General features: G+C 36.6%; 1 protein-coding gene across 5 annotated transcripts in view; it reads right to left on the bottom strand.

Moving 5' to 3' along the window:
• The window catches only part of KIF5B (kinesin family member 5B), a 46,678-nt gene that overhangs the window by 2,963 nt on the left and 21,543 nt on the right, over positions 1 to 22,172 (bottom strand). Inside the window, exons 13-25 of one of the 5 annotated variants that reach the window (XM_061126330.1) lie at positions 21,711 to 21,779; positions 17,568 to 17,774; positions 15,259 to 15,402; positions 9,093 to 9,278; positions 7,854 to 7,971; positions 7,483 to 7,544; positions 7,277 to 7,386; positions 6,122 to 6,223; positions 5,320 to 5,380; positions 5,139 to 5,210; positions 4,677 to 4,781; positions 3,401 to 3,617; positions 2,751 to 2,877 (exon numbers count right to left, since the gene is read on the bottom strand). In XM_061126330.1, the coding sequence (XP_060982313.1) occupies positions 2,751 to 2,877; positions 3,401 to 3,617; positions 4,677 to 4,781; positions 5,139 to 5,210; positions 5,320 to 5,380; positions 6,122 to 6,223; positions 7,277 to 7,386; positions 7,483 to 7,544; positions 7,854 to 7,971; positions 9,093 to 9,278; positions 15,259 to 15,402; positions 17,568 to 17,774; positions 21,711 to 21,779 (1,580 nt within the window). Of the gene's footprint in view, positions 1 to 2,712; positions 2,878 to 3,400; positions 3,618 to 4,676; positions 4,782 to 5,138; positions 5,211 to 5,319; positions 5,381 to 6,121; positions 6,224 to 7,276; positions 7,387 to 7,482; positions 7,545 to 7,853; positions 7,972 to 9,092; positions 9,282 to 15,258; positions 15,403 to 17,567; positions 17,775 to 21,710; positions 21,780 to 22,172 lie in introns of all 5 variants that reach the window. The other 4 variants (XM_061126329.1, XM_061126328.1, XM_061126327.1 and 1 more) reach the window with 4 other exon arrangements.

Raw genomic sequence — 22,172 nt, 5'->3', positions numbered from 1 at the left:
CACTTTCACTGCTATGGCCCAGAGTTCAATCCCTGGTCAGGGAACTAAAATCCCAAAAGCCGTGAGGTGTGGCCAAAAGAAAAAAAAAAGTAAAATAAAACAAAAGTAAACAATCCCAGTAGGAGTTACCTGGAGGCATCCTTGTAATCCACTGCCTATTCACCTCTGTGTTTATTAGAAAACCTCAACCTGTCCAAAGCATCACGCAACTAGAAGAACCAACCAGCCACGTAAAACTGGGTACTATGAGTATCACTATCATTCATACATTGCCATCTCTCCCCAAAATAAATCCAGTGTTTTGAAATGCCTTTCTTAATAATTAATAATAACCATTATCCTTTGGACTAGCAATGAAACAAACCTGTATGTAATCACAGTTATAGTAATTTATAGTTACTTCCAAGTCTTGAAAACCTGTGTCAGGTAGGTTAGTTAACTCCCTCAAGTACTTAAGTGCTGTCATTATACTGGATCAGCAATCTGCTGCTAAAACCTAGCTTTACTTAACAAAGGTCATGGACTATGCTCTCTGCAAATGAGACAGGAGTTCAAAGTTCACATGTGAATTTTAATGTGAGGACAATATCCAAAACAGATAAGCTTTTACCTGTATTTATTTATATTTATCCTTTGAAAATTCTTTTGCCCACCTCCGATTTCAGAAAAGGCAGCTTGCATCTCCTCAGCATCTGCTCTGTACTAAGTAGTGATGCCTTAACTTGTATAATTCTCAAGAATGACTTTCATTTTATTAATAAAGAGGCTCAACAAGTTATTAATCCAAAGGGGGAAAAACAGAGGCAGGAAAACCACTGTAATGTCTGCTGATGTGACACAATATTAAACACATACCACCTACAATGCAATCCTGTAAAAATGTGTGCAAGAATTCAATAAATGCTTTTAATAACAGGGAGCAGAGGAACACGGCAGCTACATCTAGAAACAACCAAACACACCAGAGGTGTCATACGCGCCAGAAAATTGGCCTTTTCTATTTAGTAAGTCAACGTCATTTAAAAAAAAAAAAAAAAAGAGGGTGGGGTGTTATTCTAGATTAACAGAGACTTAAGGCAAATAACCTAATGTAAGCATCGGTTCTGGACTACTCCCTGGTTTAGACAAACCAGCTGTAAAAAGACTTAAAAATCAGTAAGTAATCAGAAGATTCCAAATATAGATTTGTACAACATTAAAAATATTTTGTCAGTTGTGATAATGTTGAGGCATATAGAAAAATGTTTTATTTCAGAGATACATTAAGTGCGTCACAAACTTCATAATTTACTTTTATGCTTCAGGATTTTTAAAAAGGAGTGAAAACAAAAAAGAAATCAACTGTTAAAAAAGTAACTTGCTCAAGTTCATAAAAGTAAAAAAATCAGAATTCAAACTTAGGTGGGACTCCAATATCCATTAACTCTTTCACTGTATCACTCTCTTTTGAAACCTCTACTATGTGGACAAAAAATTATATTAAATTTATGGAAATGTGAATTCTCCAGAATGCTGCTTAATATTCTACTCAAATTGCAAGCCAATATTGTGCAAAAATGACAAAGTAAAAACAAGATTAAAATAAAACAACGTCAGTGTTTGTCAGAAACAAAACCAGCTAACTACCTCATAATTTTATTGTATTTTTTAGTTTCCTTAGTTTCCAAACCACCTACACACTTGGGACTTGCTAAGAATTAAATCTGATAAAATATTAGGCAGCTATAATTAGCCATGTTGTATTAAGAAAATGTTCACAATATATTGCCAAGTTTAAAAAGCAGGCTATCAGCATATTCAGAATAGCATAGTATACTGGTAGTATGTTATAGTTATTTACATTTTAACCTTCCTAATTTAAAGAAAGTTCCAGAAAGATATAAATATTGGGTGGTATTTCCAGATGATATTTATCTTCTTGCTTTGTGATAATCGTCTATCCTTTGATAGGGTGCAGCTATTACTTGTATTTAAAAAGAAACAAGAAAGAACTCATAAATCAGTCATAAAAACCACTCACAATAGTAAAACGGCAAAGGACACAGAAAAAAAAGTATATATATGGGCCAATAAATATATGAAAAATTCAAATTCATTCATAAATCAGTGAGATGCTTATTCCAGCCTACTAAACTGGACATTTAAAAACTATTAATACTGGCAAAGATGCAACAAAATAGACAGTGTCCTTGGCTACAATACAATTTAGCATATTCATTCGGAACAGCCGTGTGTTAGTATGTGTCAAGAATCTTACAAATGTTCACTTTCTTGTGATTCCACTTATGGGAATCTTCTGGAAATAATCTGAAAGTAAGGAGGTATAAAAACATGTTTCATTACTTCAAATTTCATAAATGAAAATTTCAATACTGGAAAATTCCAAGTATGAAAAAATTAACATAATTAAATATCCAGTAAAATAGCCATAAAACCATGGTATTTACACTAGATAATAGTAAGTGAGAGCTTTAAAAAAATGACCCAATATTAGGTTAAAAACAGTAAGAACACAAATTTGAATATGCAGATATTATGATCTGAATTATGAAAAAACTCTAAAGGAAACCATGGTTAAATTACTTTCAGAATCCCATATATAAAATGAAATCATGCTACTAATTGTTAGAATCCAAAAAAGTATTTAACCACCAGTGGCTGAACACCTCCCATGGACAGTTGTGATTCAAAAGCCAGAGAGAGATCACAAACCAGAGATCACAAACCCGTGCGTGTCGTGGGGAGCTTACACCGGCTTGCCTCCTCCACCTCGCACAGCCACCGGCTGGCTGTTCTGAACAAACGCACCTCCTCCACGAATCGCACTTGGATGAGTTGGAGAAGCTGCTGGATGTTGCCCGGGACGAATAGGTTTAGCTAGTATGAAAAGCAAACGCTTACTTTAGAATAAATATCACACAACCACAATGACTTACTAAGTCTCTTCTCTTTATTTACAACAAATTCCCAAATGTTTTTTCTTTGGCTTTTTGTTTCTCAGCAAATCCTTCCATCTCTCTTTTTCTTTTCAATTACATCCTTTTGTCGAGGACCTATACAATCCTTAGAAATCTTGTTGAAAGGTTAAATTCACTAACCTATTAAAAACCTTATTCCTGTATCACTGCTTTACAATTAAAGCACGAGATACTGGATGACATTTTCTTGCAAGTCTCTTCTTAGTTTCTCTAAACCTGACCAGTCTTGCTCATTTAGTTCTGACTTAGCTCCTTCCCCTGCTAAGGTGCTATGCCTCAACGCTCTTCACTCCCAACAGTGCCACCCTCTGGTAAACTAGAAAATGTAACAAATACCATAAGACAAATCAGATTTCATTCTCAAGTAAATACAAATACTCAAACCAAAGCAAAGTTTCACAGTTTTATTGTGTCCTACTAACCAATCTGTGCAGAATGTCCTCTTCTGGCCATATTCTTTGATCTGACTGCTTCCTTTATACGATCTACTTCCTGCTGATAGCGTTTGCGATCGCGAGATGCATTTTCTTTCGCTTCTTTCAGCGCAGACTCCAAAGCTTTCACCCTCTCAGCTGTAGCTCTGAGTCGCTTTTCCAGCTTAGGGAGCTCACATCGAAGATCTGCATTATCACGTACCAGCTAAAGGTAGACACAGAAAGCAAGAATTCTGGCTTTACTGATGATTTGAAAAAATATAAACATTTCATAACTTCTCTTGGGGGAAAAAACCAAAAAAACACTACATTTTATGTTAAGGTTTTCCCACAGCTAGTTTAATTTAGGCAGCAATATGCAGATAATACATATATCTCTAAATATACTCACATGTCTCCTCCCAAATATAATTTCATTCAATACTGAGGGGCTGGTGAGACTGTTCTTTCCCCCATGACAATACGTTATAACATAGCATTATGTCTCTTCATTAAGAGACTCATCTGGTGGACATGAAAATCCTTTTAGATACAGTAAGACCCACAAGTAAACGTAACCTTAACAAGTCCTTAATAAGAGCTGAAAGGCTGACATTTCCTGAATCTCACTCTAGTGCAAACACCAGGTCTACAGGAACAAAGGCATACAACAATTAAGTATGCCAGGAGCTTAAAAAATAAGTAACTGAATCACATTATCAAGCCTTAATAAAAGAAAAAAGTAAACCAAACAAACCCCACAGTAAGTATTCCTCTTTTTTGGGGGGCCACACTGTATAGCTTGCGGGATCTTAAGTTCCCTGACCAGGGATCAAATCTGGAACCCCCAATAGTAGAAATGTAGAGTCCTAACCATTGGACTGCCAGGGAAGTCCCTACTTTATAAAAAAAAAAAAATTAGCTGCCTTGTTATATATTTCACACTCTGAGGTATTAAATGTATGAAGACCAAAAAAAACCAACACCAACCTTATTTTAACTTAAAGACTGTCTCCCAGAGATTTAAAAATGAGCATGAATAAATTAAGGAAACTGACAGACCTGAAGCCCTACCAGGAAAATAACGACCTGTCTTTCACTGGCCTCTTGATAAAAGGCTGTTAAAAACAGTAACTAACGTAAAAATTGCTAGTGGTTTATTTATATAATTGCATGACAGAGTAACAGAATGGCTCAGGATATGAAAATCCTTAGGACTCTTAAGATTCAAATGCTTGTCACTCCTCAGTTTTTATTGCAGCGACAGTGGAAGACTCTTTATTACCTGTTTGTGGACTTTGGTGAGTTGTTCCAGATTATTTTCAAGAAAGGAGATTTTCTGCTTCTGAGCAGCACTGCCTCCAGTGTCATCTGAATCAATCTCGGCACTCTAGAAAAAGATCAATCAATGCTATGAAAAAATATTACTGGATCAAATAAAAGGTCTAAGTTTAACTACTACCAAAACTGTTAGGACAATGTAAAGTTATTTCACTTGTGAATACAATTAGACACAGAAAGCACTGCTGTAAGGCAAAAGGAGAGGGGGCGGCAGAGGATGTGATGGTTAGATAGCATCACTGGCTCAATCGACATGAATTTGAGCCACCTCTGGGAGACAGGAGGTCAGAGGAGCGAGGTATGCTGCAGTCCATGGTGTTGCAAAGAGTCAGATATGACTTAGCGATGAACAACAAAAACAGTAAGCAGCATTACATAAATATTCACCCTGGTATTATTTTATCACCTTTTTAACCCTGGTGGCCAGGTCCTGAACAAAGAGCTTCCGCAGGTTGTGTAGAGTCTGAAGTTCCTTTGCCTTGAATTAAGAAATAAGTATTTTTAGAAGCTGCTCTTCAAATTTACTAAAACCAGGGGAAGAATCCATTAATATTCCCCAATCCTATTTATTTCCAAGTTTTTCTTACCACTGTCTCTTCCAAACCTTTCAGGTCTTGTCTTGCTTGTTCTCGTCTATCTTGCATAACCCTGAAGAGTAGAATAATATACAAATACAATAAATATGGGCTCAACTTTGAGTCCATAAATTCTAGTTTTATTTAGCACAAGTATTCAATCAAATATTTTTATATGACAGGATCAATGCTTAAATTCATATACGAAAAAGATCTTATTTTGAGAAAATTTACCAATGTTTAGTCTTTCAAAGAAATTCTTATATGCCTTATAATCTTCTAAAATCTATAGGTTATCAGGAAAGAACTGTCATAATATAGCAATGGGAGAGATGAAAGACTATGTGGCAGAATTTAAGGAATAAGGAATGGCTCTTTCTGAATTTTAGAATATGCATTATCATATAGCATATCAGAAACAACTCTGACTAATGGAAAATTACAGATTATAAATTACTGAAGACAAAAAAGAATGTGTTTTTATGCAAGATCAAATCTGACAAAAATTCAGTTTTTGTGGCAGATCCTGAAATCTAAACTTCTAAATGTCACGCTTTAGGTTTATTTTTATGATGGATCTTGAAGTAATCTGAATCTTGATTATCAGTGAAATATAAGACTTTGCTTTCACTAAAGTATAAGAATGAACTACATGTTTTTAGGTATAAATCAAACCAACTCAGAGGGTTTAAGAAAAACATCCCTTAGCCTACACAAAGTGAAACATTTATCCACTGAATATAACTGAGAGCAATGCCTGTAATTCTCTAATTTAGTTTTTTATTTTTACACCTGAATCAAAATGTCTACTCACGTAAGTTCATGTAGTTTTCTGCTCTTTTCCTGATCTGTAGCTTTCAACTTTTCATGTTCTACTCTCAGGCGTTCTTGCTCTAACATCATTTTCTGGTTTTGGCTGACAAAATAAAAAACACCTCACAAGATCAACATCATCATTTTCTGAATGCTGTAATCAAAAATTTTCAAAATCTTAAATTCTGTAGTCTCACCATTCACATACACCAGGCCTCCTCTTTTAGGCTGCCATCCACAGAGGCAGAAATATCATATGGCTACATTCAGCCATATGATATTTTTCAGTTTGGTTTGAGACCATATCTTGATTTTGTATGTTTCATTCTCCTGAATTCTTTCCCTAAATTCATTAACAAAAAGTTCCATGTCCCAAGCTTTGTCATCAATTTTTGTTACTCTCCCTTGCCTCCTACTCAAATCATGATTTGGTCAAAGACCTCAAATTTCTATCAATTCTATGCTATATGTGTATGGCTGTGGAAGTAAGAAAAATATGTTCTAGAAAAACTAAGACAACCACTTCTATTAAAAGAAACATTTCTAAAACTCACAATTTTCATAAAGTTTTTCTCAGGAATTCCCTGGTGGTCCAGTGGTTAAGAATCCTCCTTGCAAATGCAGGAACTTGGGTTCAAATCCTTGGTCAGGGAACTAAGATCCCACATGCCGTGGGGCAACTGAGCTCTCATGCCTCAACTAGAGAGCCCGAGTGCTACAGACTACAGAGGCCAGACTCCCTGGAGCCATGCACCACAATTAGAGAGGCCTGTATGCCCCAAACAAGAGCCAATGCAGCCTAAAATAAATAATTTTTTTAAAAAGCGTATTTTTAAAAAACGTTAAGGAAAGGATCTGGAAAAAACAGTGATGTGTATCTGAAATAATGGTTAAAGTTGGGGAGTATTTTTCTTTTTACTGAATATCTATATCAAAAGACCTAAGAAAAATTTTCAAAAACTTCCACTGGGACTAGAAGTTCTACTCACAAATGAAGATTCTTTATTTTCAAGTCAAAAATTGTTTCAAAGAAAAATGCAGGTTAGAAACATTAGAAATAAGGATATATTACCCACCAGGGACCTTTTATGTCCTCCTGTCTAAAGAGTTAAGTCTTAAGTTTCTATTACCTCAGAAGAAAGGAAAGTACACTTACTCTTGAAGATCAGTAATAAGTTTTTCTTTTGCCTCGACTTCATCTCTCAAACTACTAATTTGTTTTTGATGAGTTTCTCTGTGGCTTTGGATCTGCTGTTCAACAGCTTGCTAAAATAATTGGAGGAAAAGGATTTTAAGTCAGATTAATCATGATTAATAATGATGAATTAAAACCATTAGAGTCCAATGCTACACCAAACTTACCTTAACTTCATTTGCCGTCTGAACCTTATTCAAGTGCTCCTTTTCCATCTCATGCACTTTCTCTGTTTGGGTGGGAAGAGAAAATAGAAGAGAGTTCTTTAAGTCCCTTGTGTCAGGACACGTGCACACAACACATGCATGCACGCGCGCGCACACACACACACAACTTAGAAATTGGACACTTCCATATTCAAAAACAATTTCAAAAATATGTTTCAAAGCCACACTAGAATGTAATATTTACTATTCCAATTGGTTTGTATTCTTACTAGTGTATTCTCCATCAGTGTGAATATGTTTACTACAATCATACTGAAGTCAGTAACAGTTTATAACATAGATGTAACTCATGAATAACTGGAAGAGGGTACCTTGTGCTCGAAGCTGGACTAGCTCCTCATTGAGGGAATCAACAGACTCCTCCAGCTGTCTTTTTTTTTGCTCCACATTTTGAAGATACTCAGTCAATGATTTGATTTTGGCTTCGTGCTTTTGAGGAAAATAAACTGTTATGAAGTGGAATAAAACCTCTCATACACACTCAGTTGTTCAGAGTATTTGAAAGTAGGCAAGATTTATCAATATATTAAACATAAAATAAACTTATAGAACAAAATACTTAAGACCAAAATGTTCAGGGGCAAGTTTTTTAAAATGATAAAAGAATTTGATCAATGAAATGGTCATCTGTGCAATTTCTAACACTTACAAAATAAGGCACTTTAAAGGCTGATTACTTTGTTAACAAAGGTCCATCTAGCCAAGGCTATGGTTTTTCCAGTGGTCATGTATGGATGTGACAGTTGGACCAAAAAGAAAGCTGAGTGCTGAAGAATTGACTCTTTTAAACTGTGGTGTTGGAGAAGACTCTTGAGAGTCCCTTGGACTGCAAGGAGATCCAAGCAGTCCATCCTAAAGGAGATCAGTCCTGAACATTCATTGGAAGGACTGATGCTGAAGCTAAAACTCCAATACTTCACTGATGTGAAAAGCTGACTCATTTGAAAAGACCCTGATGCTGGGAAAGATTGAGGGCAGGAGGAAAAGTGGACGACAGAGGATGAGATGGTTTGATGGCATCACTGACTCAATGGATAGTGGTTTGGGTGGACTCCAGGAGTTGGTGATGGACAGGGAGGCCTGGTGTGCTGCGGTTCATGGGGTCGCAAAGAGTCAGACACGACTGAGCGACTGAACTGAAGGCTGATTTCTGAGGTAATATTCTGTTATCTCCAACTAACATTAACCTCTACCTTTCTCCTCCAATTCCTATCCTGCTAAATGATCTCATCCATTTAGTTGCCAAAGCCATCTAACTGGCCCTGCAGTTTTGCTTATGCTAGAATTATTCCAGATTCTTCAATAGTCATCAGTCACAGCTTTCTAGTAAATTCCTATACTTAACATACACATGTCACCAAATATAACCCAGTTGAATCATTCATGTTATCACACTGCAGCTAGAATAGGAAAAAGTAGCTGAATTAACTGCTTAATGTTGTTACTCAAAATAACCTACAAAAGGTCATTTTTCTTAGAACTTTAACAATAAATAAAATTTATATGTGGCTGTTCAAAAAATTGAGGAAGGTTTGTTTTGTAACACATACTTGAGAGATACGAAGCTGGCATGCTGCTAACTCCTTTTCATTTTCTTCCATTTTTTTGTTGCTCTCAGTTTGTGTGCTTTCTAACTGTTTGCAGCGTTTTACCATGGTTTTTACTTCTGACTTCATTTTGCTAATGTAGAGCCTTGCGACAGTGAATTCTTCATCTATCATGCCAGTTCCCTCCGGCTGCTGTGAGAAAAGGAGAAACAGAAATGAAAGATAAAAAAAGTCTTTCTTGGTGTGTGTTTACCCAATTAGGTTCTAAAATCTTAAACAAAATTAAATACTTTTAATATTACTCAATATTTGTAGGAAGTTTGGAATTTTTTAATTAAATATTGTTTTTACTAAAGGGTAAGTAAAGGAGAGCTTAATTTTTGCCTTATCTTCTAAACTTAATTTTTAACACACGTCTACAGGGAAGAAAAATGTAACATATAAACAAACAAAACTAATGAACTCTACCTCTTTCAATTTGTGGATTTCTTCCTCAAAGGTGCTCAGTAAATTTACGGTTTATATGTAAGTCCAGTTCAAAACTTAACAAATAATGACGTTTAGGTGGCTAGAAAAGAATGACTTCCTCACTAAGGAGGAACTGTGGTCAGGGCACATTTCTTAGTAACTTTCATGAGTTTCATTACAAAATTCCAGTACAATATTCAGTGTCAAAAAATAAGAAGCTCAACCAGTGGTTGAGTGGTTAGGACTCACTTTCACTGCTGGAGCCCAGGTTCAATCCCTGGTTGGGGAACCAAGATCCTACAAGCCACACGGTATGACCAAAAAAATACCCCAAACCCAAAAACATAAAAATAAAAAACAAAAATAGAGCTTGACCCTCCCACTAACATCTGGGACAAGACAAGGATGCTTACCCTCACCAGTTCTATTCAACATAGTACTGGAAGTTCTAACCCGCATCAATCCGACAAGAAATAAAAGATACCCAAATTGAAAGGAAATAGGTAAAATTATCATCTGTAGATAATATACTATATATAGAAAACCCTAAAGAATTCACACAAAACCTAGAATTGATAAAATGAATTCAGCAAGGTAGCAGAATACAAATTAACATATAGAAACTGGTTGCATTTCTTTACATTAACAATCAAGTATCAGAAAGGCAATGTAAAAAACCCCAGTATCCTTTAAAATCATATCAATAAACCTATAAAACAGGAATAAACCTGAACCATGTAGGCTGAAGACTTACATGCTGAAAACTACAAAACATTAATAAAGGAAACTGATGTTTATTTAAAGAAATGGAAAGATATTCCATGTTCTTGAGCTGAAAGAATGCTGTTAAAATGGCCATATTACCCAGAGCAAACTATAGATTTAATGGGATTACTATCAAATTACCCATGATATTCATCACAGAACTAAATAATCCTAAAATTTATATGGAACCATAAGATTGCCAAAGCAATCCTAAGGAAAAAGGAGGAGGTATAACCCTCCCAGACTTCAGACAATACTACAAAGCTACAGTCAGCAAAAAAAGCACGATACTGGCTCAGAGAACCCAGAAATAAACCCACACCTATGGACAATTAACCTTTCACAAAGAAGGCAAGAACATACAATAGGAAAAAGTCTTTTAGCAAATGGTGCTGAGAAAGTTGGACAGCCAGATGAATCAATGGAGTTAAGACACTCCTTCATACCATGCACAAAAATAAACTCAAAAGGGCTTAAAGACTTAAACTTTAGACATGACACCATAAAACTAGAAGAGATTATAGGCAAAATATTCTCTGATAAATCATAGCAATATTTTCTTAAGTTCAGTATCCCAAGGCAGCAGAAATAAAAGCAAAAGCAAACAAATGGGACCTAATCAAACTTACAAGCTTTTGCAAAGAAAAGGAAACCATAATCAAAACAAAAAGACAACCTACAGAGTGGCAGAAAATATTTGCAAATGATGAGACCATGAAGGGCTTAATTTCCAAAATATACAAACAGCTCATACAACTCAACAACAAAACAAACACCCCCAGCCCCCATAAGCGGCAGAAGACTTAAACAGACATCTCTCCAAAGAGGAAATACAGATGGCCAAAAGGCACATGAAAAGATGCTTAATACCACTAATTATTAGAGAAATGCAAATCAAAAATACAATGAGGTACCATCTAACATTGGTCAGAACGGCCTACATTAAAAAAGTCTACAACTGGGATGCATGAGACAAGTGCTCGGGCCTGGTGCACTGGGAAGACCCAGAGGAATCGGGTGGAGAGGGAGGTGGGAGGGGGGATCGGGATGGGGAATACGTGTAAATCTATGGCTGATTCATATCAATGTATGACAAAATCCACTGAAATGTTGTGAAGTAATTAGCCTCCAACTAATTAAAAAAAAAAAAAAAAAAAAGTCTACAACTAACAAATGCCGGAGAGGGTGTAGAGAAAAGGGAACCCTCCTATACTGCTGGTGAGAATGTAAACTTGTGCAGCCACTATGAAGAACACTATGGAGGTTTCTCAAAATAAAAATAGAATTACCATATAATCCAGCAGTCAGTCCCACTTCTGGGCATTAACTAGTATTTGCCAACGAGTGGGGGGTGGGGCACAGTGGGAGGTTGGGATTAGCAGATGCAAAACAGTATATATAGAATGGATAAACAACAAGGTCCTACTGTATAGCAGGAATATACCTTCAATATTCTGTGCTAAATCATAATGGAAAAAGAGTATGAAAAAGAATGTGTATCTATGTATAAATGAATCACCCGGGTTTACAGGAGAAATTAACACAATATTGTAAATCAACTATACTTGAACTTAAAAATAAGGAGCTTGAAAAGAAAGAAGTAAACCTGTCTTTGTGTGCAGATGACATGATTGTTTAAAGAAAAACTCCTGGAACTAATAAGCCATTATAGCAACATTACAGGATACAAGATTAACTTACACAAAAGTCAATCACTTTCTAATATACTAGCAAAACAAGGAAACAAGGGAATCTGAAACTAAAAACCTCTTTCTGATGTCATTCATATTATCACTTAAAAGAAACAGCCAACATAATATAGAAGAACAACAAAGTTGGAGGACTGACACCACCCAACTTCAAGACTTACTAAAGCTACAGTTATCAAGATGACATGCTACTGACAAAAGAACAAATAGGTTATTAGACAAGAATCGAAAGCCTAGGAATAGCATACACAAATATAGTCAATTAATCTCTGACAGAGGACAAAGGGAATTATGGAAAATGGACAGTCTTTTCAGTAAACTGCTGGAAAAACTAATCACCCACATGTAAATACCTCATAGAAAAAAATGAACTCCCAATGGATCAATAAATGTAAATTCAAAACCAAAAAACTTCTAGAAGATAACAAATGAGAAAATCTAGGTGACCGTGGGTTTGGAGATGAGGTTTTAAAGTGTAACACCAAAACCACAATCCATGAAGAAAAGGAATGGCAAGCTAGACTTCATTAAAAAGATAAGCCCCCCCCCCCAAAAAAAAGATAAGCCAGACTGGGAGAAATATCAGCAAAACACATACCTAACGAAGGACTATTATTCAAAACACACAAACAGAACTCTTAAAATTCAAGGTAAGAAAATCAAGAGTCCAAAACGCAAATTCAAATAGTGTGCTGCGGCTGATTCATGTTGATGTACAGCAGACATCAACACAATGTTGTAAACCAATTATCCTTCAATTAAAAACAAAAACACCAAAACTGTGTGATAATGTCACATATCTGTTAAAAAGGCTCAAACCAAAAAAATGATGACATCAAATACCTGGTGAGGATGTGAATTAACAGAACTTTCATTTTATTGCTGGTGGGAGCAAAAAATGCTACAAGCCAATTTTGAACACAGTTTGGGAGTTTCTTACTAAGCTAATGTAGTCTTAACTTATGATCTAGCAATCACACTCTTAGTTATTTTAACCCATTGAATCAAAAACTTATGCACTCAAAAAACCTGCACATGAATGTCTGTTTATAGCAGCTTTAAAGTGGAGGTAACCAAAGTGGCCTTCAACAGGTACTTACCTACATACAAAAGGGCTTCCCTGGTGGCTCAAATGGTAAAGAATCTGTCTGCAATGCAGACACTGGGTTCGATCCCTGGGTGTGGAAGATCCCCGGGAGAAGGGAATGATAACCCACTCCAGTATTCTTGCCTGGAGAATTCCGTGGACAGAGCCTGGCAGGCAGTCCATGGGGTCAGAAAGAGTCAGACACGACTGAGCAACTAACACTTTCACTTTCTTCTACATACAAAAATGAAATGAGCTATCAAGCTAAAAGACATGGAAAACATTAAATGCACACTGCTAAGTAAAAGAAGCCAATCTGAAACAGCTAATACTGTATGATTCCACTTATGTGACATTCTGGAAATCGCACAACTAGAGACAGTTAAAAAGATCAATGTTTGCTAGTGATTCAGGGGAGAGGGATGAGCAGGTAAAGAACAAGCAAGTTGTTAGGACAGTGAAATGATTTTGATACTGCAATGGTGGATCTATATTATGCATTCATCAAAATCCAGAAACTTGTACAACACAAAGAGTGAAACATAATGCAAAACATGCAAAACAAGGAGAACTCAAGCAGCGCTTACTGATGATGTTTAACAGGAGAAGAATTACATGCAAAACATCAGAATACTGAGGATCCATTTTTTCTTTTAAAAGAACCTATTTAAAATAAAATAAAATAAAATAAAAGAACCTATTTGCAAGTCTGACTTGTTTTCAAAATACTACAATGGTTTAGTGACAAAAGTGGTTTAGATGTCTGGTTATCAGTGGCTGTGCCACAAGACATAAGCCAGCCTCACTCTTTATTTTCTCTACCTTTACCACTTCTTCACTTTTAAATTATTTGAACATGAAATGGATGAAAAAAGTGAAAAGTGTTGCTGACTCTTTGTTGTGTCCAAAACAACAGAGTTGTGTCTGACTTTTTGTGACGCCAAGGACTGTAGCCTGCCAGGCTCCTCTGTCCATGGACTTCTCCAGGCAAGAATACTGAAGTGGGTTGTCATTTTCTTCTCCAATGAAATGGATGAATTTTTCTAAAAACAAGCCACAAACTTACAAAGAAAAATTTGAACATGTTTGCAGTGTTCAGAATACGAAGGAAATCTACTTTTTTATCCCGCAAGATTCCAACAGAGCGTGATCAATCTCACACACTTCACCACACACAAGACAGGGCAGGATGTTCAGACTGACAGTGAAGGAAGAGCAAGTCACATCATTCAACGTTTAATGCTCTTCTGTTCTGGTAAGGTGAGCCAGCATTAAGAAAGGACACAATTATGAGAATGAATCCTTGCCTCCATCAACAAACGACAGCTCAGAATAACAACACAAGGAAAGTGTGCTCCACAGTGAAAGCTTTTATTTCATTTCCAACTCTTGTTAAACAGGGCTGCTTACCTGGCTTTCACTATAAACTCAAGCATAAATTTGCTCTCCTTATCACTATAATTAGACTTTAATTTTAAAAAAAGGAAGTCCATACAAATATCTAACTGCAACATACAAACCTTTCATGTTATGTGCATGTTTTTCAGTTAAGAGTCTAGTTTGTATTTTTTATCTAAGTTTTAAAATCTACCAGGTTGCAATTTTTTTTAACTACACACTAGTGCTAATATAACGAGTATCCGCACCCTGAAAAAGATTATTAGAAAAGAAAAAATGTAGCAAAATTTTGATAACTGATTAACTCTAAGGTTCACAATATTGTCCTGTTTACTACTGTATGTCTGAAAAATTTCAAAATATAAAGAATTAATTAGCAGTGCTCACCTTTTATCTTTTTAAACAGAGCAACCAGAAGCTAACTTACAGTTTACTCCTGGAGCTATTGTTTCAATTACACACTTTCTGTGTAGTAATTTATTAACAATAATTTCTAAGTGCAAAAATCTTTACATAGAGAAGAAAACCAAACATGTGGTCCAGATAAATGCTATTGGCTGAGCATGTCTCCTTGAGCACCCTTTATCTTCTCCCTCTTCCTCATCTATTTAAAATGAAGCTAATACCCTCTACTACAGATGGGTCTTGGAGGAGGAGATGATGGGTATGAAAAGAACTTTGTGAAAAATGAAAGCATGAGCTCTATACAGATAATCGTGCTTACTCTCAGGTAGTTAGTTACCTTTACGTCGTTGTTTCCCACAGCAATTCCTATTTCTGCCAGGTCCTTTAGTAAAGATGCCATCATCTCTGCTGCTCTTTTTTTCTGGTGGTTGGTCATTTCCTTAAGTTTCTGAAGCTCAGCATCTATACTTGCTAAACTTGCCTAGTAGAACAAAACACAAAAGTGAAATCTATTAAATGAAAGAGCAACTCAAATATTGACAGGTATTTTCATTTAGTACTCACAAAACCATTATTTTCCGCTTTCATTTTCTTGAATTCTCTACTGAGTTCTGGGCTAGCTCTCAGCTCAAATTTAAAATGTATTTTAGGCCTAAGAGGACCATGTAAAGTAGCTATATTGTAGCTCCATCAAAAGCAGACAGTTTGTATTACTTCACAAATTTTTGAGATTGGATGTTTTGAGATCGGATGTACCTAGAAATGGAAAACTTTCAAATTAACTAGATTTGATTTTCATTTATTACCTTTGGAAACAGTCTGAGAAAATATGTTAGTATGGAACTGATAAGTCTTCTAGATGGCTGATAAGTTTTATCTGCTTTTTATATAGTATTTAGTTTCTGAAAAGAATTCACCTGGTAATTACTACTACTTTTGTACTATGATACATGCAATTATCCAGGAGACAGTGAAGTAGCATTACTATATGAGTTTAATTACTATAATTATAAATTTAAAATAATAGCTGGCTTACCAGCAACCAAGTCACCACAATTCTGAAAATTCAACTGAATCTGGCTGCTTTAAAACTGTTCGTTGTGTCACAGATCATATACTTCATTTTTAATGCAAGTTACTGACTTTTAATCAGTATTTTTTAGTAAAGATACCATGGTTTCAGCTGCTCATATCTTCTGATCATCTCCTTAAGTGTCTGAAAACTAGCAGATTGTGAGTTCACTCAGTTTGATCTACAATATACTACCAAATCCAAATTACCAGATAATATCTCTAACAACTGAACAGCAATATTCTTAAGTATATAAAAAGATGCAGACCACTTTAGGGGTTTCTAACTCCTTACCAATACAGTGCTCATATATAAACTGGAACACAAACAGAACAGTCATACAGGCTGAAATCAATGGCTAAGGACCAACTTAGAGTTTACAGAGTTTTAGGAAACTCCTATCATTTGTCCATATAGAAATCAGGTTTGCTAATGATGCAACTCAGTTAAGAGTTATAAAGGTACTTTGATTTCCATGGTATTAATTATAACTTCAAGCTAAATGTAACTTGGGAGATCAAAAAGGGAAAAGGAACTTCTCCAGGAGCAGAAAGGCTATTAAAAATGTCATTTTATAGCACTGATTGCTTTCCTTTAAACACTTGATATGACAGGGAAACAACTAGTGAGCACTAATCCTGTGTCCAACTTTAAATATGATTTCTAAACAAGAAGCCAGCATTAACAACAAAACTTTAAGAAGAGAGCTCATTCATGGTGATGCTCCAAATATCGCAGAAGCAGTCCCAGTTGTATACGATTTCTGGCATCACTGCCGGAGGGCAGTGATTCTTGCCTTACAGTGATGAAAACAAAAATCCTCATTCCCTGGGGAACCATGATGAAGCTATTACACTGTCCTAGAAGACACTGGTCCAGGTATTGGAAATTTAACAGTGAACAAAACATAAGTTACGTGAAATCATATATCCTGCTAGTTTGCTTTATGTGCACATTTTTAAAATCATAGTTTGAACAGTTGGCTAATAACTTTACTGGGCAACTAGTCAATTTTTTTTTCTTTTAACAATAGAACATTATCTGGAGTAGCCAATATGTGGGAGAAGGCAATGGCACCCCACTCCAGTACTCTTGCCTGGAAAATCCCATGGACGGAGGAGCCTGGTAGGCTGCAGTATATGGGGTCACTAAGAGTCAGACACAATTGAGCGTCTTCACTTTCACTTTTCACTTTCATGCATTGGAGAAGGAAATGGCAACCCACTCCAGTGTTCTTGCCTGGAGAATCCTAGGGACGGGGGAGCCTGGTGAGCTGCCATCTATGTGGTTGCACACAGTCGGACATGACTTAAGTGACTTAGCAGCAGCAGCAGTCAACATGTAGCCAATTAAAATACCACTTTAATTACATATTAATAGACCTTTAGAAACTAAAAAACTAACCCTCTTCCTCTACCTTAAAGCTTCATATATGGGAGGAAATAAAGTTGACACTTGAGTTCTTGGAAGAATCTATGCTATCAGTCTTGAGCTTTTACAGAAATAATTTACTTAGGTAACTTTTCAATTAAGAATACTTTACTAAAGTATTAAGAAAGAAAACTGTACCCTACCGATTTCTGATTCAGCTCGTCACTAAGTAATTCATATTCCTTAGTTTTGTCTTCAACTTCCTGAGACTTCTGATCATAGTTGACAGCAAGTTCTTCCAAGGCTTGTAAAACTTCCTTTACTTCTTCCTTAGAGGCATCATTTTCTGCCTGAAGGCGATTCAGCTCAGTCTGCATATTATCTTGATCTCTTCGGGTAGATGCCAGAAGCTGTAGGGAGGAATAAAAATATCTATTTTATCCAAAGTACACTGAGTAACTGGTTTTTAAAACATAAACAAGTTTAAAAAAAAAAAAAAAACTTTTATCACTTGCTAGCCAAAAATGGAATGAAATGTAGATATTACTACATATGGTAACATCTATTCATTCAACAGGTTTACTGAATACCTACTGTGTGCACATTCTGTGCTTAACACTGTGGGAGATGGAAAAAATCTAGTGGAAGACAGATACACAAACGAATGCAATACAAAATGAAATGGAGCCATAATGGAGACAGGACATGACAAAGATATTTCTGGATGGATATTCAAGGAGAAGGAGGCTAGAATAGGAAAATTATTGTCAGGTGCACACTAACAGAAAGAAAAAGACACATAAGGCTCCTAACAGTGTGCATAGAAAAAGAAAGAAATCAGAAGATGCTTTAAAAGTTTAGGTTTTCTTTTGGCAACAGAGGGTGGCATCTGAGCTATGTCTGAGGAAAACATGGTATCAGCAAATAAAATCTAAACTGCAAGAAGCCAATAAACTCTTAGGAGGATACTGCCATCATGTAGGTCAGTTGCTTTGAAGTAGGGGCATCTGGAATTTGTAGGAGTTTTCTAATGGGGTAGAGTGTTAATGCCACTTAGAAGTGGGAGCAAGGGACGCCAACTGTCCTGTAAAGTGGACAGAACAATATAAATGGAGAATTATGCAAATAATACCAGTGCCCCTTTGATAAACAATGTTACTAGAGTTGAAACAAATAATATAATTCAACCAGGATTAATCTGACTGATGGCAGACATCTCCTGGGCTTTCCTTGTAGCTCAGCTGGTAAAGAATCCACCTGCAATGCAGGAGACTTGGGCTCAATCCCTGGGTTGGGAAGATCCCCTGGAGAAGGGAAAGGCTACCCACCTCAGTATTCAGGCCTTAAGAATTCCACGGACTGTATAGTTCATGGGGTTGCAAAGTTGGACACAACTGACTGACTTACACTTTCACTTCTCAGATACCTCTTACTGAAGTTATACAGTCTTTGCTCCATTCCCCGGAACGAACCTCAAAGGACCACTTTTCAATTATCCCCTTTTTTGAAGGGGATTGAAGAAAGTAGGGAAAACCACTAGACCATTCAGGTATGACCTAAATCAAATCCCTTATGACTATACAGTGGAAGTGAGAAATAGAGTTAAGGGACTAGATCTGACAGACAAAGTGCCTGATGAACTATGGACGGAGGTCGTGACACTGTACAGGAGACAGGAGTCAAGACCATCCCCAAGAAAAAGAAATGCAAAAAAGCAAAATGGCTGTCTAAGGAGGCCTTACAAATAGCTGTGAAAAGAAGAGAAGCGAAAAGCAAAGGAGAAAAGGAAAGATATACCCATTTGAATGCAGAGTTCCAAAGAATAGCAAGGAGAGATAAGAAAGCCTTCCTCAGTGATCAATGCAAAGAAATAGAGGAAAACAATAGAATAGGAAAGACTAGAGATCTCTTCAAGAAAATCAGAGATACCAAAGGAACATTTCATGCAAAGATGGGCTCAATAATGGAAAGAAATGGTATGGATCTAACAGAGGCAGAAGATATTAAGAAGAGGTGGCAAGAATACACATAAGAACTGTACAAAAAAGATCTTCACGACCCAGATAATCACAATGGTGTGATCACTCACACTCATCTAGAGCCAGACATCCTGGAATGTGAAGTCAAGTGGGCCTTAGGAAGCATCACTACGAACAAAGCTAGTGGAGGTGGTGGAATTCCAGTTGAGCTATTTCAAATCCTAAAAGATGATGCTGTGAAAGTGCTGCACTCAGTATGTCAGCAAATTTGGAAAACTCAGCAATGGCCACAGGACTGGAAAATGTCAGTTTTCATTCCAATCCCAAAGAAAGGCAATCCCAAAGAATGCTCAAACTACCGCACAATTACACTCATCTCACACGCTAGCAAAGTAATGCTCAAAATTCTCCAAGCCAGGCTTCAGAATATGTGAACCGTGAACTTCCAGATGTTCAAACTGGTTTTAGAAAAGGCAGAGGAACCAGAGATCAAACTGCCAACATCCGCTGGATCATCAAAAAAGCAAGAGAGTTCCAGAAAAACATCTACTTCTACTTTACTGACTATGCCAAAACCTTTGACCGTGTGGATCACAATAAACTGTGGAAAATTCTCAAGGAGATGGGAATACCAGACCACCTGACTTGCCTCTTGAGAAACCTGTATGCAGGTCAGGAAGCAAGAGTTAGAACTGGACATGGAACAACAGACTGGTTCCAAATTAGGAAAGGAGTACGTCAAGGCTGTATATTGTCACCCTGTTATTTAACTTATATGCAGAGTACATCAAGAGAAACGCTGGGCTGGAGGAAGCACAAGCTGGAAATAAGACTGCTGGGAGAAATATCAATAACCTCAGATATGCAGATGATACCACCCTTATGGCAGAAAGTGAAGAGGAACTAAAAAGCCTCTTGATGAAAGTGAAAGAGGAGAGTGAAAAAGTTGGCTTAAAGCTCAATGTTCAGAAAATTAAGATCATGGCATCTGGTCCCATCACTTCATGGGAAATAGATGGGGAAACAGTGCAAACAGTGGCTACTTTATTTTTGGGGGCTCCAAGATCATAGCAGATGGCAACTGCAGCCATGAAATTAAAAGACGCTTACTCCTTGGAAGGAAAGTTATGACCAACCTAGACAGCATGTTAAAAAGCAGAAACATTACTTTGTCAACAAAAGTCCGTCTAGTCAAGGCTATGGTTTTTACAGTAGTCATGTAGGGATGTGAGAGTTGGACCAAAAAGAAAGCTGAGCGCCGAAGAATTGATGCTTTTGAAATGTGGTGTTGGAGAAGACTCTTGAGAGTCCCTTGGACTGCAAGGAGATCCAACCAGTCCATCCTAAAGATCAGTCCTGGATGTTCACTGGAAGGACTGATGTTGAAGCTGAAACTCCAATACTTTGGCCACCTGATGCGAAGAGCTGACTCATTGGAAAAGACCCTGATGCTGGGAAAGATTGAGGACAGGAGGAGAAGGGGATGACAGAGAATGAGATGATTGGATGGCATCACTGGCTCAATGGACATGGGTTTGGGTAGACTCCAGGAGTTGGTGATGGACAGGGAGGCCTGGTGTGCTACGATTCATGGGGTCACAGAGTCAGACACAACTGACTGAGCTACTGAACTGAACTGACCACCAAGTAAGGTAAAATGAGGGTCCAAAGTGACAAACTAGAGAGGAGGAACTTGAAAGAAACAAGATGAAAGTGAAGATCACAGAAATGAAAAACAGGTCACAGGAGGGTAGAATTGGTGGAGTAAAAAATAACCTTATTCACTGATATTCTCATTTCCATGATAAAAGTCATACACTAAAGTATGAATTACTAAAAACAAAGCCAATGTGATTCAGAAATCAGTATTTTCTTTAATAATCCCTTTAGACATATATCGGTGTTTAGGTGTTTTTTATACTCCTTCCCTCATCATTTCCATGTGGAAATACTTTTCATAAAGGGAGGGGGAACCTAAGGTTACTCCAGTCCAAGGATCAATAAGAAATGTTTGGGGGAGAATAAGACAAAGCACTGTACAAGGAAAGCAAAAGACAGAGTTGAAATGCCCAGGAGATGTATATTAAAGAATAAATGCAAAAAAAGAAAATCATCCTCTCTCCTCCAGTTAGACTTAACTCAAACTTAAAAAAAACAAAAAAACCCAACCCCAAAAAGCGTGAAGTCGTCAATCTTTGCTTCTGTCTGTATGATGTACTACTCCCATAGGATATCCACAGTGAAGCATGGACATATTCAAAAATTTTGTTAATGTACTGGAGTATGTACTGAGCGCTGTAGACGCCTTCATCTTTTAAGGGACAATGACAAACTATACAGCTTTTCTGGAAGGAGTATTCAATTTACCTCTTCCTGATCCAGCATTTGTGTCTTCAGTTTTTCTACCAATTGGCTCTGTTGATTAATTTCTTCATCCTAGAATTTTCAGTTACAAGTTAACAGAATAGCTCACAAGCTGGTTCTGTTTCCTAACACAAACTATAAGATTACTACTCATTCTCCAGTATTTCAAAGTTGTTTTCTCCAAATATGACATAGCTTATTCTAATTGCTTATCTTAGAAAGATGTTGAAACAAATGGAGCTTCTTTCAATTATCAATAATTGTAACATCCTTATCATGCAATTAAAAAAAAAGCTTATGTTATGAAAGTTATTCACAAAATACTTTAAATGCTAAAAATAATAAACATGTTTAAAGCTATTACTGAAAATAACGCCATGTAGCCACTTCGAACCTACCTACCATCCCTGTTTGAAATACATTAAAAACATCACTTACTAAGAAAAAAACAAAGACAACACCAGA

The sequence above is a fragment of the Dama dama genome, chromosome 23 (assembly GCF_033118175.1).
Source record: "Dama dama isolate Ldn47 chromosome 23, ASM3311817v1, whole genome shotgun sequence".
Classification (NCBI taxonomy): Eukaryota; Metazoa; Chordata; class Mammalia; order Artiodactyla; family Cervidae; genus Dama; species Dama dama.
This window is presented reverse-complemented; position numbering and strand designations above follow the sequence as displayed.